Source organism: Somniosus microcephalus, unplaced genomic scaffold (genome assembly GCF_052327205.1).
Source record: "Somniosus microcephalus isolate GS21.2 unplaced genomic scaffold, FLI_Smic_1.0 unresolved_chr1, whole genome shotgun sequence".
NCBI lineage: Eukaryota > Metazoa > Chordata > Chondrichthyes > Squaliformes > Somniosidae > Somniosus > Somniosus microcephalus.
Genome location: NW_028225179.1, coordinates 134,759,461 through 134,776,042, shown reverse-complemented (window position 1 = coordinate 134,776,042; position 16,582 = coordinate 134,759,461). Strand labels below are relative to the sequence as shown.

At 47.6% G+C, this 16,582-nt stretch overlaps 1 protein-coding gene across 1 annotated transcript in view; it reads right to left on the bottom strand.

The window, feature by feature from the left end:
* cunh6orf136 (chromosome unknown C6orf136 homolog) overlaps positions 1–9,739 on the bottom strand; it is a 53,130-nt gene extending 43,391 nt beyond the window's left edge. Inside the window, exon 1 of the mRNA XM_085974914.1 lies at positions 9,236–9,739. Coding sequence (XP_085831040.1) covers positions 9,236–9,409 — 174 coding nt within the window. The 5' untranslated portion in view covers positions 9,410–9,739. The remainder of the gene's footprint in view (positions 1–9,235) is intronic.
* Between the last annotated feature and the right edge of the window lie 6,843 nt (positions 9,740–16,582).

The following is a 16,582-nucleotide window of genomic DNA, read 5'->3' as shown; positions in this document are numbered from 1 at the left end:
CACAACCCCCCCCACGATATCTGCGCTCCTCTAATTCTGCCCTCTTGAGCATCCCTGATTATAATCGCTCAACCTTTGGTGGCCGTGCCTTCTGTTGCCTAGGCCCTAAGCTCTGGAATTCCCTGCCTAAACCTCTCCGCCTCTCTTTCCTCCTTTAAGACGCTCCTTAAAACCTACCTCTTTGACCAAGCTTTTGGTCACCTGCCCTAATTTATCCTTAATGTAGATCGGTGTCAAATTTAGAGTCTTAAAATGCTCCTGTGCAGCGCCTTGGGACGTTTTACTACGTTAAAGGCGCTATTTAAATACAAGTTGTTGTTTTGTCGCTTTCGTTTTAATGAACGGCCCATTGTGTATTGCAATGTTGCTTCCTCTTAAAGTGCTGAATCATGCTGAGGCAAGTTCCAAGGGCATTAACCGCTCATTATCTTCTCCAAGTGGCCTTGCTTTTACTACTTGGTATCGCTTTCTGCATTCCGTGAAGAGGAATGTCCACACAATGCACTTTGTAATAAAAGCTTGAAAATAAACACACAGGGTTCTGACGAAAGGTCACCGACCTGAAACGTTAACTCTGTTTATCTCTCCACAGATGCTGCCTGATCTGCTGTGTGTTTCCAGAAATCGGGTGAGCTCAGTTTAAACTGTGTGTTCAGTTTGACATAAAGGTCAGCAAGGTTCCCCATTTGATCTTTGTGCTCGACGAGCTGATCTCAACCAGGGCTGCCGTAGGAATGCTACAGCTGGCTTCAGTCTCAATGGGTGGGAGGGGGGGGGGGGGTTAAAAAAAAAAACAGCTAAGGTCCTCATTCAAGTTGCTGTTTGCTTCCTTAGTGCAATGTGTTATGTTAGGAGGCGTGGACATTAAACAAATCCTTGGTGCGAAAATTTCAGCCGTGCGTGGTTATACCCGAGGCACGTCCTCGTGCCAGAAACAAAGGTGCCCTTTCTATCTCAGTGTCAGTTGGGAGCACCCTCGCCTCTCGAGTGAGAAGGTTGTGAGTTCAAGTCCCACTCCAGAGACTTGAACACATTATCTAGGCTAGCACTCCAATGTGGTACGGAGGGAGTGCTGCACTGTCAGAGGAACGTAGGAACAGGAGGAGGCCATTCAGCCCCTCGAGCCTGTTTCGCCATTCATGGCTGATCTGCGATCTAACTGAAGATTGCAGGACAGGTAGAGAAGGTGGTTAAGAAGGCACACGGGATACTTGCCTTTATTAGCTGAGGCACAGAATACAAGAGCAGGGAGGTTATGCTTGAACTGTATAAAACACGAGTTAGGCCACAGCTAGAATACTGCGTGTACATAAGAACATAATAAGTAGGAGCAGAAGTAGGCCATACGGCCCCCCGGGCCTGCTCCGCCATTCAATAGGATCATGGCTGATCCGAACTTAGACTCACGTCCACTTCCCTGTCGTTCTGGTCACCACATTACAGGAAGGATGTGATTGCACTAGAGAAGGTGCAGAGGAGATTTACGAGGATGTTGCCTGGGCTGGGGAATTTTAGCTATGAGGAAAGATTGGATAGGCTGGGGTTGTTTTCTTTGGAACAGAGAAGGCTGAGGGGAGACTTGATTGAGGTGTATAAAATTGAGGGGCCTACATAGAGTGGATAGGAAGGACCGGTTTCCCTTGGCAGAAGGGTCAATAACCAGGGGGCACAGATTTAAAATAATTGGTAGAAGGATTAGAGGGGATTTGAGGAGATTTTTTTTTTCCACCCACAGGGTTGTGGGGGGTCTGGAACTCACTGCCTGAAAGGGTGGTCGAGGCAGAAACCCTCATCACATATAAAAAGTACTTGGATATGTACTTGGAAGTGCTGTAACCTACAAGGCTCCGGACCAAGTGCTGGAAAGTGGGATTCGGGTGGAGAGCTCTTTGTCGGCCGGAAGGGACAAGATGAGCCAAATGGCCTCCTTCTGTGCTGTAAATTTCTGTGATTCTATGAGCTCCATGTAACCACCTTTGCCCCATATCCTGCAATACCTTTGGTTAACAAAAATCTATCAATCTCCGATTTAAAATTAACAATTGACCCAGCATCAAATGTCGTTTGTGGAAGAGAGTTCCAAACTTCTACCACCCTTTGTGTGTAGAAGTGTTCCCTAATTTCACTCCTGAAAGGTCGGGCTCTAATTTTTAGACCATGCCCCCTAGTCCTAGACTCCCCAACCAGCGGAACTAGTTTCTCTCTATCTACCCTATCTGTTCCCATTAATATCCTGAAAACTTCAATCAGATCACCCCTTAACCTTCTAAATTCTAGGGAATACAACCCTAATTTGTTCAGTCTCTCCTCGTAACTTAACCCTTGAAGTCCGGGTATCATTCTGGTGCCGTCCTTCATTTTGAGATGTTAAATGGAGGCCCTCAGGTGGACGTAAAAGATCCCACGGCACTACTTCGGAGGAGGACAGGGGAGTTCTCCTCGGTGTCCTGGGCCAACATTTATCTCTCAATCAATGTCACTAAAAACAGATTATCTGGTCATTATCACATGGCTGTCTGCGGGACCTTGCTGTGCACAAATTGGCTGCCGCGTTTCCCACATTACATTACAAAAGGAAAGCACTTTGGGACGTCCAGAGGTCGTGAAAGGCGTGATAGAAATGCACATCTTTCTTTCCTCTTGCTGGAGAGCTCGTGTACGTGCAAGACTGTGATTTTGAGGCAGGAATCTCCTGTCTAATGTGGGAGCATTGGTGGGCCTTAAATTGTGGGGTGTTTCTTTTTTAAAAAGTAAAGGAATAACCAGCCAGCTTGTAGTTTCCTTCTAACAATAGACACACTCTGTTTTAAGGGGAAGCTCGATAAGCATGAGGGAGAAAGGAATAGAAGGATGTGCCGGAGTGAGATGGGGAGGGAGCGGGGGGGGGAAAGAGGAGGCTCGGGTGGAGTCATAATGGCACAGAAGGAGGCCATTCGGCCCATCGAGTCCGTGCCGGCTCTCTGTAGAGCAATCCAGTCAGTCCCATTCCACCGCTCTATCCCTGTAGCCCTGCAAGTTTATTTCCCTCAAGTGCCTATCGAGTCTCCTCTTGTAAACACTGTGTCTCCGCTTCCACCACTTCCGTCGGCAGCGAGTTCCAGATCCTCACCACTCGCTGCGTAAAAGTTTTTCCTCACGTCCTCCCTGTATCTCTTGCCCAAAACCTTAAATCTCTGTCCCCTAGTCCTTGTACCATCAACTAGTGGGAACAGCCTTTCCCCGTCTAGCCTATCCAAACCCGTCATAATCTTGTACACCTCTATCAAATCACCCCTCAACCTCCTTTGCTCTAATGAAAACAAATCCAGCTTCTCCAACCTGTCCTTGTAGCTAAGATCCCCCATCCCTGGAACCATTCTGGTAAATCTCCTCTGCACCCTCTCAAGGGCTTTCACATCCTTCCTAAAGTGTGGGGACCAGAACTGGACGCAATACTCCAGTTGTGACCTAACCAGCGCTTTATAAAGGTTCAGCATAACCAGCATAGACCAGTTGGGCCGAATGGCTGTTTCTGTGCTGTAATTTCTATATAATTCTATGTAAAGCGCAAAGGCTTCCCCAAACCTACTGGTTCCTTCCAGCTCCCCAGTGTCTTGCTCCAATTATTAAAGTTTGCAGTACGTGGCAACATACTTTGGGAGAGGATAGAGTCTCTCCACACCACAACTGCACTGGTGACATGAGGCCTGCTTATCAAGTTTCTGCCAAGTCCACTTCCGAGAGCCAGATAGGTATTGGTGGGGCACCCAGGGAAGCCCAGAACACTGCAGCCTTGAATTATGTCTCCCTCATCTTTGGTTTGAGCCATTGCCCAGTCACACAACCAAAATCAAGAGCTTGTGCATGAAACACAAAAGTTAGCATGCAGGTACTGCAAGTAATCGAAAAGGCAAAGGGAATGTTGGCCATTATTTCAAGGGGGTTGGAGTATAAAAGCAGGGAAGTCCTGCTACAACTGTACAGGGTATTGGTGGGACCACACCTTGAGTACTGCGTACAGTTTTTGTCTCCTTATTTAAGGAAGGATATACTTGCATTGGAGGCAGTTCAGAGACGATTCACGAGGTTAATTCCAGAGATGAGGGGTTTGACTTATGAGGAAAGGTTGAGCAGGCTGGGCCTATACTCATTGGAATTTAGAAGAATGAGAGGTGATCTTATCGAAACATATAAGATACTGAGGGGGCTCGCCAGGGTAGATGCAGAGAGGATGTTTCCCCTCATGGGGAAATCTAGAACTCGGGCATAGTTTCAGAATAAAGGGTCGCCCTTTTAGAACTGAGATGAGGAGGAATTTCTTCTCCGAGGGTCATAAATCTGTGGAATTCTCTGCCACAGACAGCCGTGGAGGCTGGGTCATTAAATACATTTAAGGTGGAGATAGACACATTTTTGCAAAATAAGGGAGTGAAGGGTTATAGGGAGCAGGCAGGGAAGTGGCTTTGAGCCCAAGATCAGCCATGATCTTATTGAATGGCGGAGCAGGCTCGAGGGGCCAAGTGGCCTATTCCTGCTCCTATTTCTTATGTTCTTGCTATCTGAAGAAATTTCAACCTCGTACCAGTCTGCAACAATTACTGCCCCTCTGAGCTTTCCTCTCAGCGTGGGCAGCACACTTCGCAACATCTTCCTACATGAGCAGAAATACAAGTTGTCCTTAAAACAAGGACTCACTGAAACATCTCGGATTGTAACCCATTCCTTGCCAGTCTCAAAGCTGTGGAACGCCTTCCCCCTCTCGGCCTTCCCTCTCTCCTGCAAACATAGAAACACAGAAGATAGGAGCAGGAGTAGGCCATTCGGCCCCTCGAGCCTGCTCCGCCATTCAATGAGATCATGGCTGATCATCCAAATTCAGTACCCTGTCCCTGCTTTCTCCCCATATCCCTTGATCCCTTTAGCCTTAAGAAATATATCCAACTCCTTCTTGAATATATTTAATGAACTGGCCTCTACTGCCTTCTGTGGTAGAGAATTCCACAGGTTCACCACTCTCTGGGTGAAGAAATTCCTCCTCATCTCTGTCCTAAATGGCCTACCCCTTATCCTTAGACTATGACCCCTGGTTCTGGACTCACCGGCCATCGGAAACATCCTTCCTGCATCTAGTTTGTCCAGGCCTGACAGAATTTTATAGGTTTCGATGAGATCCCCTCTCAATCTTCTAAACTTCATTGAGTATAAGCCCAATCGACACAATCTCTCCTCATACGTCATTCCTGCCATCCCAGGTATCAGCCTGGTGAATCTTCGCTGCACTCCCTCCATGGCAAGAACGTCCTTCCTCAGATAAGGCGACCAAAACTGCACACAACTCTCAAGATGTGGTCTCACCAAGGCCCTGTACAACTGCAGCAAGACACCCTTGTTCCTGTACTCAAACCCTCTTGCTACAAAGACCAACATACCATTTGCCTTCTTAACCGCCTGCTGCACCTGCATGCTTACCTTCAGCGACTGGTGCACAAGAACACCCAGGTCTCTCTGCACTTCCCCTTCTCCCAATCTATTGCCATTCAAATAATAATCTGCCTTCCTGTTTTTGCCACCAAAGTGGATAACCTCACATTTATCCACATTATAGTGCATTTGCCATGTTTCTGCCCAATCACCCAACCTGTCCAAATCGTACTGGAGTTTCACGACATCCTCCTCACAGCATACCCTCCCACCCAGCTTTGTGTCGTCTGCAAATTTGGAGATATTACATCCAATTCCCTCGTCCAGATCATTAATATATATTGTGAACAGCTGGGGTCCTGGGACCGATCCTTGCGGTACCCCACTAGTCACTGCCCGCCACTCGGAAAACGACCCGTTTATTCCAACTCTTGGCTTTCTATCCGCCAACCAGTTCTCTATCCAAGTCAATACCTTGCCCCCAATCCCATGTGCCTTAATTTTGCATGCTAATCTCTTATGCGCGACCTTATCAAAATCCTTCTGAAAGTCCAAATACACCACATCCACCGGTTCTCCCTTATCTATTCTACCAGTTACATCCTCAAAAAATTCCAGTAGGTTAGTCAAGCACGATTTACCTTTCATAAATCCATGTTGACTTTGTCCGATCCTATCACTGCTTTCCAAGTGCTCTGCTATTACATCTTTTATAATGGACTCTAGCATTTTCCCCACTACCGATGTCAGGCTTACCGGTCTATAATTCCCCGCTTTTTCTCTACCACCTTTTTTGAATAGTGGGGTAACATTAGCTACCCTCCAATCCATGGGTACTGTTCCAGAGTCTATCGAGTTCTGGAAGATGACCAGCAATGCATCTACTATTTCTAGGGCCACTTCCTTAAGTACCCTGGGATGTAGATTATCAGGCCCTGGGGATTTATCGGCCTTCAATCCCATCAATTTTCCTAACACCATTTCCCTACAAATACTGATTTCTTTCAGTTCCACCCTTTCATCAGACCCTAGGTTCCCCGGCATCTCTGGGAGGTTATTTGTGTCCTCCTTTGTGAAGACAGAACCAAAATATGTATTTAGTTGGTCTTCCATTTCTTTGTTCCCCATTATAAATTCCCCTGATTCTGACTGCAAGGGACCTACGCTTGACTTCACCAATCTTTTTCTCTTCACATATCTATAAAAGCTTTTACAGTCAGTTTTTATGTTCCCTGCAAGCTTACTCTCATATTCTATTTTCCCCTTCTTAATTAATCCCTTTGTCCTCCTTTGTTGAATCCTAAACTGCTCCCAATCCTCAGGATTATTGCTTTTTCTGGCCAATTTATATGTCCTCTCCTTGGATCTTATGCTATCCCTAATTTCCCTTGTTAGCCACGGCTGAGTCACCTTTTTTGTTTTATTTTTATGCCAAACTGTGATGAACAAATTCTATAGTTCATCCATGCGGTCTTTGAATGTTTGCCATTGCCTATCCACCGTCAACTCTTTGAGTGACATTCCCCAATCAATCCTACCCAACTCGCGCCTCAGACCATCATAGTTTCCTTTATTTAAATTTAGGACCCTAGTCTGAGTCAACTACTTCATTCTCCATCTTAATGGAGAATTCGATCATATTATGATCGCTCCGACCCAAGGGCCTCGTACAACAAGATTGCTAATTAATCCTTTCTCGTTACATAATACCCAGTCGAAGATGGCCTGATCTCTGGTTGGTTCCTCGACATATTGGTCCAGGAAACCATCCCGTAAACACTCCAGGAATTCCTCCTCCACAGTATTGTTACTAATTTGGTTAGCCCAATCTATATGTAGATTAAAGTCACCCATGATGACTGCTGTACTCTTATTGCACGCTTCTTTAATTTCCCTTTTAATGCCATCCCCAACCTCCGCCTTACTGTTTGGAGGTCTATATACCGCTCCCACTAACATTTTCTGCCCCTTGGTATTTCTCAGTTCTACCCATACAGATTCCACATCATCAGAGCTAATGTCCTTCCTTACAATTGTGTTAATCACTTCTTTAACCAGTAATGCTACCCCACCTCCCTTTCCTTTTTGCCTATCTTTCCTGAATATTGAATACCCCTGGATGTTGAGTTCCCAGCCTTGGCCACCCTGGAGCCATGTTTCCGTAATCCCAACCAAATCATATTTGTTTACCTCTATTTGCGCAGCCAATTCATCCACCTTATTACGAATGCTCCTCGCATTAAGACACAAAGCCTTCAGGCTTGTTTTTTTAACGCTTAGACCTATTAGAATAATCTTCCTGTTATGAACAGCTTGCCTTTACCTAGCCTCTACACCGTATATTTTTTCCCCTACCCTTTTCAACCTTGGTGGTGCGCTGTATTAGTGGCCTTGGCCTTTCACCCAGGTTTCTCAATTCAAAGAAGTCCTTGGCACAGCTCTTTGAGATATATTCTAAATGAAAGGTATCCGCAAAAAGGACACAGGGTATTCAGCATTCCCAGATCAGTGCTCTGAAAGGTCCCAGTATATGCACAATGGAAGAAAAGACACACATTTATACATCGACTTTCCTGACCTCAGGACGTCGCAAAGCGCTTCACAGCCAATGAAGTACTTTGTGAAGCGTAGCCACTGTTGTAATGTGGGAAGCGCGGCAACCAATTTGCACACAGCAAGCTCCCACAAACAGCAATGAAATAAATGACGAGATAATCTGTGGGGTTTTTTTTTTTATAAAGTGAGGGTGCATATTGGCCAGGACATGGCAAATGAAATATAATGTGGAGAAATGTGAAATTATCCACTTTGTAGGAAAAATAGAAAAGCAGAGTATTATTTAAATGGAGAGAGATTGGGAAATGTTGGTGTTCAGAGGGACCTGGGTGCCCTTGTACACGAATCACTGAAAGTTAACATGCAGGTACAGCGAGCAATTAGGAAAGCAAACGGTATGTTGGCCTTTATTACAAGAGGATTTGAGTATCAGAGTAAAGACATCTTACTGCAATTATATAGGGCCCTGGTGAGACCACACTTGGAGTATTGTGTACAGTTTTGGTCTCCTTACCCAAGGAAGAATGTAAGAAGTCACAACACCAGGTTATAGTCCAACAGCTTTATTTGAAGTGATTTCAAATAAAGCTGTTGGACTATAACCTGGTGTTGTGTGACTTCTTACATTTGTCCACCCCAGTCCAACTCCGGCATCTCCACACCATGGCTACCCAAGGAAGGATATACTTGTCATAGAGGGAGGGCAACAAAGGATCACCAGACTGGTTCCTGGGATGGGGGGATTGTCCTATGAGGAGAGATTGAGTAGACTAGGCCGATATTCCCTAGAGTTTAGAAGAATGAGAGGTGATCTCATTGAAACGTACAAAATTATTACAGGGCTTGACAGGGTAGATGCAGGAACGATGATTCCCCTGGCTGGGGAGTCTAGAACCAGATGTCACAGTCTCAGAATAAGGGGTCTTATTGAATGGCCTACTCCTGCTCCTATTTCTTATGTTCTTATGACAACGGGGAAAACTCCCCTGCTCTTCTTCAAAATAGTGCCATGGGATCTTTTACGTCCACCTGAGAGAACAGACGGTGTCGCGGTTTAACGTCTCATCCGAAAGACGGCACCTAAGACAGTGCAGCAAGCCCTCAGTACTGCACTGGGAGTGTCAGCTTAGAATTTGTGCTCAAGTCTCTGTAGTGGGACTTGAATCCACGACGTTCTGACTTTCAAGAGGCAAGAATGGCTACCCACTGAACCACAACGGCACATTTATCACATGAAACGTGACATGAAGTTACCACCTTGGCGATTGTGCTCACTTACCTGTCTACAGCAGCGAGGCGAGGAACACCGCCTCCCGGTCGGGTAGTAGTAATGGGCGCCGCGATCATTCCCTCTGATCCTGGGCAGAGTCCCGCAGCAGAGACTCCGCTGCCCGAGTCGAAACGCTACCAGGCCCCTGACTGCACTCTGCCTGCAGCTCACCGCGCCTGCCATGCACGTACGTGGCCCGCCGCACAAAATGCAGTTACTGTAACTCCCTCCCGCAAAAAAAAACCACTACTCCACCTCCTTCAGACAGGCAGCCAACCTCTCAATAAAGCATTAAAGACACCCTCTGGGGGGGAAAAACGCTCTGGAAACCTCTTCACCTTTTGCTCTACCAACACCAAGCCTTAACTCAAGAAAAACCCTGTCAATGCACCAGCTGCCCCAACAGTAGCCCCGTCCCAAGTTGTAGCAGCCCTCACCAGAGCTCCGCCCCCCACTGCAGCCCCACCTCCACTTGCAGCAGTCCTCACCGGAGCCACGCCCCCCACTGTAGCTCCAGCCCCAGTTGCAGCAATCCTCACTGGAGCCCCGCCCCCAGATGCAAGTCCTCACTGAAGCCCCGCCCCCAGATGCAACAGTCCTCACTGGAGCCCCGCCCCCAGATGCAACAGTCCTCACTGGAGCTCCGCCCCCCACTGTAGCCCCGCCCCCAGATGCAAGTCCAAACTGGAGCCCCGCCCCCCAGTTGCAGCAGTCCTCACTGTAGCCCCGCCCCGTTGCAGCAGTCCTCACCAGAGCCACGCCCCTCACTGTAGCCCCGCCCCCATATGCAACAGTCCAAACTGGAGCCCCGCCCCCTCAGTAGACCAGCCTCCACACCTGCAGCGTCCCCCCTCGGTAGCGCCCCCCACAGTCACAGCGCCCTCACTGCACTGCCGGAGCCCAGCCTCACTTCTCCAGGTACCAGAACGCCCTCTTCCCTCCCCTGCGGCCGCAATGACAGAGCAGTCACCCGACAGGAGCAGCAGCAGCACCCCACCGCTCGGCCTTAGGCCTGCGAATCACCTCCACCTACTCCTCCGCCGTCATCACCCTGCTCGCAGTAATACCCGTTTTAACCAAGCTCTTTCCCTTCCTCTCCTGCTCGCCCCTCACGCTCTCTCTCGCTGTGCGCGCCCACCTCACTCCCGTGCCCTTGGATACCGGGCGCCCGCCGTCCTGCGCATGCGCCGGCGCTCACCCGCCGACGCTTCCAGAAGTGGCCTCAGAGGAACCTTCCTATTGGCCACAAGCCCGGCCGCCGGCTCGGAGGAGAGAAAGCCGCCCGTCGATTGGTGCGGCCTGGCAGTGCATTGTGACGCAGCGGGGAGTGGTGGGTGGGGCTTGCTCTTGCGCATGCGCATGCGCACACGCCTCTGCTGGGTTGGCATTCTGGGAGTTGTAGTCTTCTCAGCAAAGGTTGGAGGGTTTTATTGGGCGGGGGCTTCCTGTTGCTTGGTTTCAACTTTGGATTTTTGTTTTTGTAACAAGAATCAATTCATTCACATCAACTTTTCGTGTTCCTTGCATCATTTTATAGCATTGAACTAATAAATAGAATAATAAAGATTTGCATTTATACAGCGCCTTTCACGACCACCGGACGTCGCAAAGCGCTTTACAGCCAATGAAGTACTTTTTAAAGTGTAGTCATCTTAGTAACGTAGGAAAACGCGGCAGCCAATTTGCACACAGCAAGCTCCCACAAACAGCAATGTGACAATGACCAGATAATCTGTTTTTAGTGATGTTGATAGAGGGATTTTGGCCCAGGACACCGGAGAGAACTCCCCTTGCTCTTCTTCAAAATAGTGCCATGGGATCTTTTGCGTCCACTTGAGAAAGCAGACGGGGCCTCAGTTTAACGTCTCATCTGAAAGACGGTACCTCCAACAGTGCAGCACTCCCTCCGTACTGGCCTGGCATATCAGCCTAGGTTTATGTGCTCAATTCAATTTTATTTGTCATATATGCAGCAGACGTGTGTACTGCACAATGAAATGTTGATTTTTATGAGGCCTCCCAACATTGGAATAAATATGGCATAACAATGATAAAAATACTAATAGAAATACTAATAGAAAGACAGTAATAATAAATAAAACAACAGTAATAAATAATAATAAATTAATCGTTCATGAGTTTTATGGCCTGGGGGTAGAAGCTGTTTCGAAACCTGCTGATACGAGACCATATGCTTTGGTATCTCTTACCGGACGGGAGCAGGGCAAAGAGGTTGTGGCTGGGGTGACTCGCGTCTTTAATGATTCTCAGGGCCTTCCCCCGGCACCTCTCGGGGTAGATATCCTGCACAGCAGGTAGTTTAATTCCTATAGTGTGTTGTGCAGCTTTCACTACCATCTGTAGAGCCTTGCGGTCTGTGGCGGTGCAGTTGCCATACCAGGTAGTGATGCAGGCAGACAGGATACTCTCGATGGTGCACCGGTAGAAGTTGGTGAGAAGCTGGGGGGCCATTCCAAATTTCTTCAGTCTCCTGAGGAAGAATAGGCATTGGCAAGCCTTCTTGGTTACAACGTCGATGTGATGGGACCGCGTTAAGTCCTCCGTAATGAATACACCCAGGAATTTGAAGCTGCTGACCCTCTCCACCTCAGCCCCTTCGATGTAGATTGGTGTGTGTCCCTCCCCCTGCCGCTTCCTGTAGTCCACGATCATCTCCTTTGTTTTGCTGATGTTGAGGGAGAGGTTGTTGTACTTGCACCATTCTCCTAGGGCTCTTACCTCCTCCCTGTAGCCTGTCTCGTCACCATCTGTGATCAGGCCTACAACGGTAGTGTCATCAGCAAACTTGATGATGGAGTTGAAGTTGTGCGTGGCCACGCAATCGTGAGTAAACAGGGAGTACAGAAGGGGGCTGAGCACACAACCCTGGGGAGCTCCCATGTTCAGGATCAGTGTGGAGGAGGTGTTTCTGCCTATTTTCACCACCTGGGGTCTTCCCGTCAGGAAGTCCAGGATCCAGTTGCATAGGGAGGTGTTAAGTCCTAGCTCACTGAGCTTGTTGACAAGCTTGGAGGGGATAATGGTATTGAATGCTGAACTATAATCAATGAACAACATTCTCACATAGGTGTTCCTCTTATCCAGGTGTGATAAGGCAGTGTGCAGTACAGTGGCAATGGCATCATCCCTAGATCTGTTTGGGCGGTAGGCAAATTGGAGTGGGTCCAGTGTGTCAGGTAGTAACGAGTTGATGTGGGTTTTGACCAGCCTCTCAAAGCACTTCATGATGACAGTGCTATGGGGCGGTAGTCGTTTAAACAGGTTACTTTTGTTTTTTTGGGGACTGGAATAACCGATGTCATCTTGAAGCGGGTGGGGACTACAGGCTGGTACAGTGAACGGTTGAATATATCCGTAAACACGGCTGCCAGCTGGTCAGCGCATGCTCTAAGGACACGCCCAGGGATTCCATCTGGACCGGGTGCTTTGTGGGTGTTCACTCTCTTAAATGTCTTGCTCACGTCAGCCACGGAGATTGAGAAGACCCGGTCGTCCTGAGCCGCGGGCGCCCTTGTAACAGGCCAGTTGTTGTTGGCCTCAAACCAGGCGTAAGAAGTGTTAAGCTCATCTGGGAGAGAGACATTGCTGGGCATGACACAGTTGGGTTTCCCTTTGTAGTCTGTAATAGATTGTAGTCCACTCCACATCCTTCGCGAATCTGAGCTATGATAGTGTGACTCCACTTTGTCCGTGTATTGTCTTTTTGCATTTTTGATGGTTTTTCTGAGGTCGTACCTTGATTTCTTGTACTCATCCATGTCCCCAGAGTTGAATGCGATGGACCGTGCTTTTAGCATAGCGCGGATATTGCCATTTACCCATGGTTTCTGGTTGGGAAATGTTCGTACAACAATCCTCGGAACAACGTCGTCTATGCACTTGTTTATGAAACTAATGACTGAATCTGTATATGTGTTGATGTCATTGCCCGAGGCATTCCGGAACATATCCCAGTCAGTGGAATCAAAATAGTCTTGTAACATAGCGTCTGATTGATCCGACCAGCGTTGTAGAGATCTCATCACAGGCTTTTCCTGTTTCAGTTTCTGCCTATAGGTGGGTAGCAGCAGGATGGAGTCGTGATCTGATTTGCCGAAGGGAGGGCGGGGGAGGGCCTTGTATCCATCCCGGAATGGAGTGTAAACGTGATCTAGTGTGTTCTTGGCTCGCGTTGGGCAGGTGATATGCTGATGGTATTTAGGCAGTACTTTCTTCAGATTGGCTTTGTTGAAATCGCCAGCCACGATGAATGCAGCCTCTGGATGGGAAGTTTCAAGCCTGCTAATGATCCCATACAGCTCGTTTAGTGCCCTCTTTGCGTCGGCCTGTGGTGCAGCCTCAAACTTCAGAAGACCAGCTACAATTATCTCTTCCCGCCTGGAATTTTTAATTTTTATAGCGCCTTTCATGACCACCGAACGTCTCAAAGTGCTTTACAGCCAATTAAGTACTTTTGAAGTGGAGTAACTGTTGTAATGTGGGAAACGCAGCAGCCAATTTGCGCAGAGCAAGCTCCCACAAACAGCAATGTGATGATGACCAGTGAATCTGTTTTTGTTATTTTGATTGAGGGATAAATATTGGCCAGGACACCGGGGATAACTCCTCTGCTCTTCTTCAAAATAGTGCCATGGGATCTTTTACATCCACCTGACAGGACAGACCGGGCTTCGGTTTAACATCTCATCCAGAAGACGGCACCTCCGACAGTGCAGCACTCACTCAGCGCTGCACTGGGAGTGTCAGCCTAGATTTTTGTGCTCAAGTCCCTGGAGTGGGACTTAAGTGCCAATTAGGATGACATAGGTGCCATCAGGAGCAATCCAATTAACAGAAGCGCCCCCTTTATAAAGGGGGCACAAACAATAAACTCCAAATTATAGATGAGACAAAAAGGAAACTTATCTAATTAAAGATTGTGGTGTTGACGATGCACTCCAGTCCCTGAGATGCCCACCAGTGGCAGAAGCCTTCCCCACCTGGATGTACTGAGGTGCCCTCGGCCATCTTACCCAAGCGGCCCCTCGTGACCTGTGACCCCGGGCCATTGGGTGTCAAGAGGCTAATCAAGAGCACCGCCGCCTGTTTCTTCTTCTTCACCCAATGAGAAACTGTGGGTATCAGTTATGGCCATCCTTTCTTATCTCCTTCCAGAAGATCCATAACACAACCCCGTTTGCTCCTTCCCCTATGTGTTCTTGACTGGCTTGCCATTTGCCCGCTATATTTCTTCTCTCTTCTCATGGAGGGTTCATGAGACGACACTCCAGGCCTGACCTTGTATTTTTGCAACCACTGCAGATTTAGTCTTTAATCTGCATTTCAGCCGTGGCTCAGTGGTAACATTCGTGCCTCTGAGTCAGAAGGTCGAGGGCCCACTCCAGAGACTTGAGCATAAAATCTAGGCTGGCACTCCCAGTGCAGCACTGACAGAGAAGCTGTCTTTCGGATGAGGTGTTAAACTGATGTAAGGTTTGGATCACAAGTCACACACAGATTACCCAAAGGGTCTTAGGAATTGTAAGGGTTTTTATTAGAGAGCTGCAGTTTAAGCATAATCAGATATTACAACATGCGATTGAAATAGATACAGCAGCTGATGTAATAAAACTCACTACGCACTTGGTTTGAGCATAAAGCAACGCTTTAATCAACTTGTTTCAGAACATGGAGGTCTAGTTGTACTTCACTAGCTCCTTTTCTTACAAAATGTCCCTGGAAAGCTGGGGCCCACGCCTGAGTATTTATACTCCTTGGACGGCGCCACCAGCTGGCCGTCCAGCGTTATTTCATAAGTAGTTTCTTGATGATGAGATTTATAACAGTAGCCATACAACCCATGACAGATGAGGGCAATCTACGGCCCTGGAATGGACTGAAACGACCGGACGGATGGTGAGGCAGTACGGTGGTCTCGGATTGGGTGGATTCCTGCAGTCTGTTGCAGCGGTCACTTCCGTTGGGTCGTCCCTCGAGCTGTTGGAGGTGTTAGGTTGTCAGCCAGCATTGATCCACCTCAGAGGCTAAACTTGACCAAGGTGTTAGGCTGTAGCCACCTCAGGGCAGCCTTGGCCCCTAACTGCCTGTTTTCCTCTCTCAGTCACCTGTTTTTATACCTTATTTCGATAGGCTGCTGGATACCTGGTGTCAGTCATTTGTTCCCCATCCCATTGTCCAATTACAAGGGAAAGGCTACCACTGACAGCCCCCTCCCAGCCTCACGAGGTCATTTTCATCCTTATCTCTGTTCTAAAGGTCTTGTTGCCCTCACGTTGACAGCTTGTTTATCCTACAGCTCCTTTCTGCATCCCTTATCAGGCATAGCTAGGCCCACTCGAAGGCCTGTTTTTGTGTTCTGACCTCGTAATTCAGCTCTCTGTACAACTCCTTTTCTGACATGACTGGAATCCTTCTGTGTCATCAACTTAGACAAACTGCTGATCTAGGGAACCCGGAACAGACTATTATTTATTTTGATCCACGATTTCTTACACTGAGGTCCTGTCTGCCCTCTCAGGTGGCTGTCAAAGATCCCATGGCACTACTTGGAAGAATACCAGAGGGACTTCTCTGTAATGTCCTGGGCCAATATTTATCCCTCAACCAGCATCACTAAAACAATGGTTATTATCACATTGCTGTTTGTGGGACCTTGTGTGAAAATTGACATCTGCATTTCCTACTTTACAACATTGACTACTTTTCAAAAGTACTTAATTGGCTGTAAATACTTTGGCATGTCCTGAGGTTGTGAAAGGTGCTACATAAAAGCAAGTTTTTTAATGTATATTTTATATTGCGAAAAGCTTACTATCTTAATGAGGGGGCTTGACAAGGTAGATGCAGAGAGGATGTTTCCCCTCGTGGGGAAATCTAGAACTCGGGCATAGTTTCAGAATAAAGGCTCGCCCTTTTAGAACTGAGACGAGGAGGAATTTCTTCTCTCAGATGGTCGTAAATCTGTGGAATTCTCTGCCCCAGAGATCTGTGGAGGCTGGGTCATTAAATACATTTAAGGTGGAGATAGACACATTTTTGCAAGATAAGGGAGTGAAGGGTTATGGGGAGTGGGCAGGGAAGTGGCTTTGAGCCCAAGATCAACCATGATCTTATTGAATGACGGAGCAGGCTCGAGGGGCCAAGTGGCCTATTCCCGCTCCTATTTCTTATGTTCTTATGTTCCTCTACCTGGTACACCTATTCTTACAGTGCCATTAATAGCTTGCATTTATATAGCGCCTTTAATGCAGTAAAACGTCGCAAGGCGCTTCGCAGGAACATAATCAGATAAAACTTGACACTGAGCCCGTGAGTAGATATTAGGACAGGTGACCA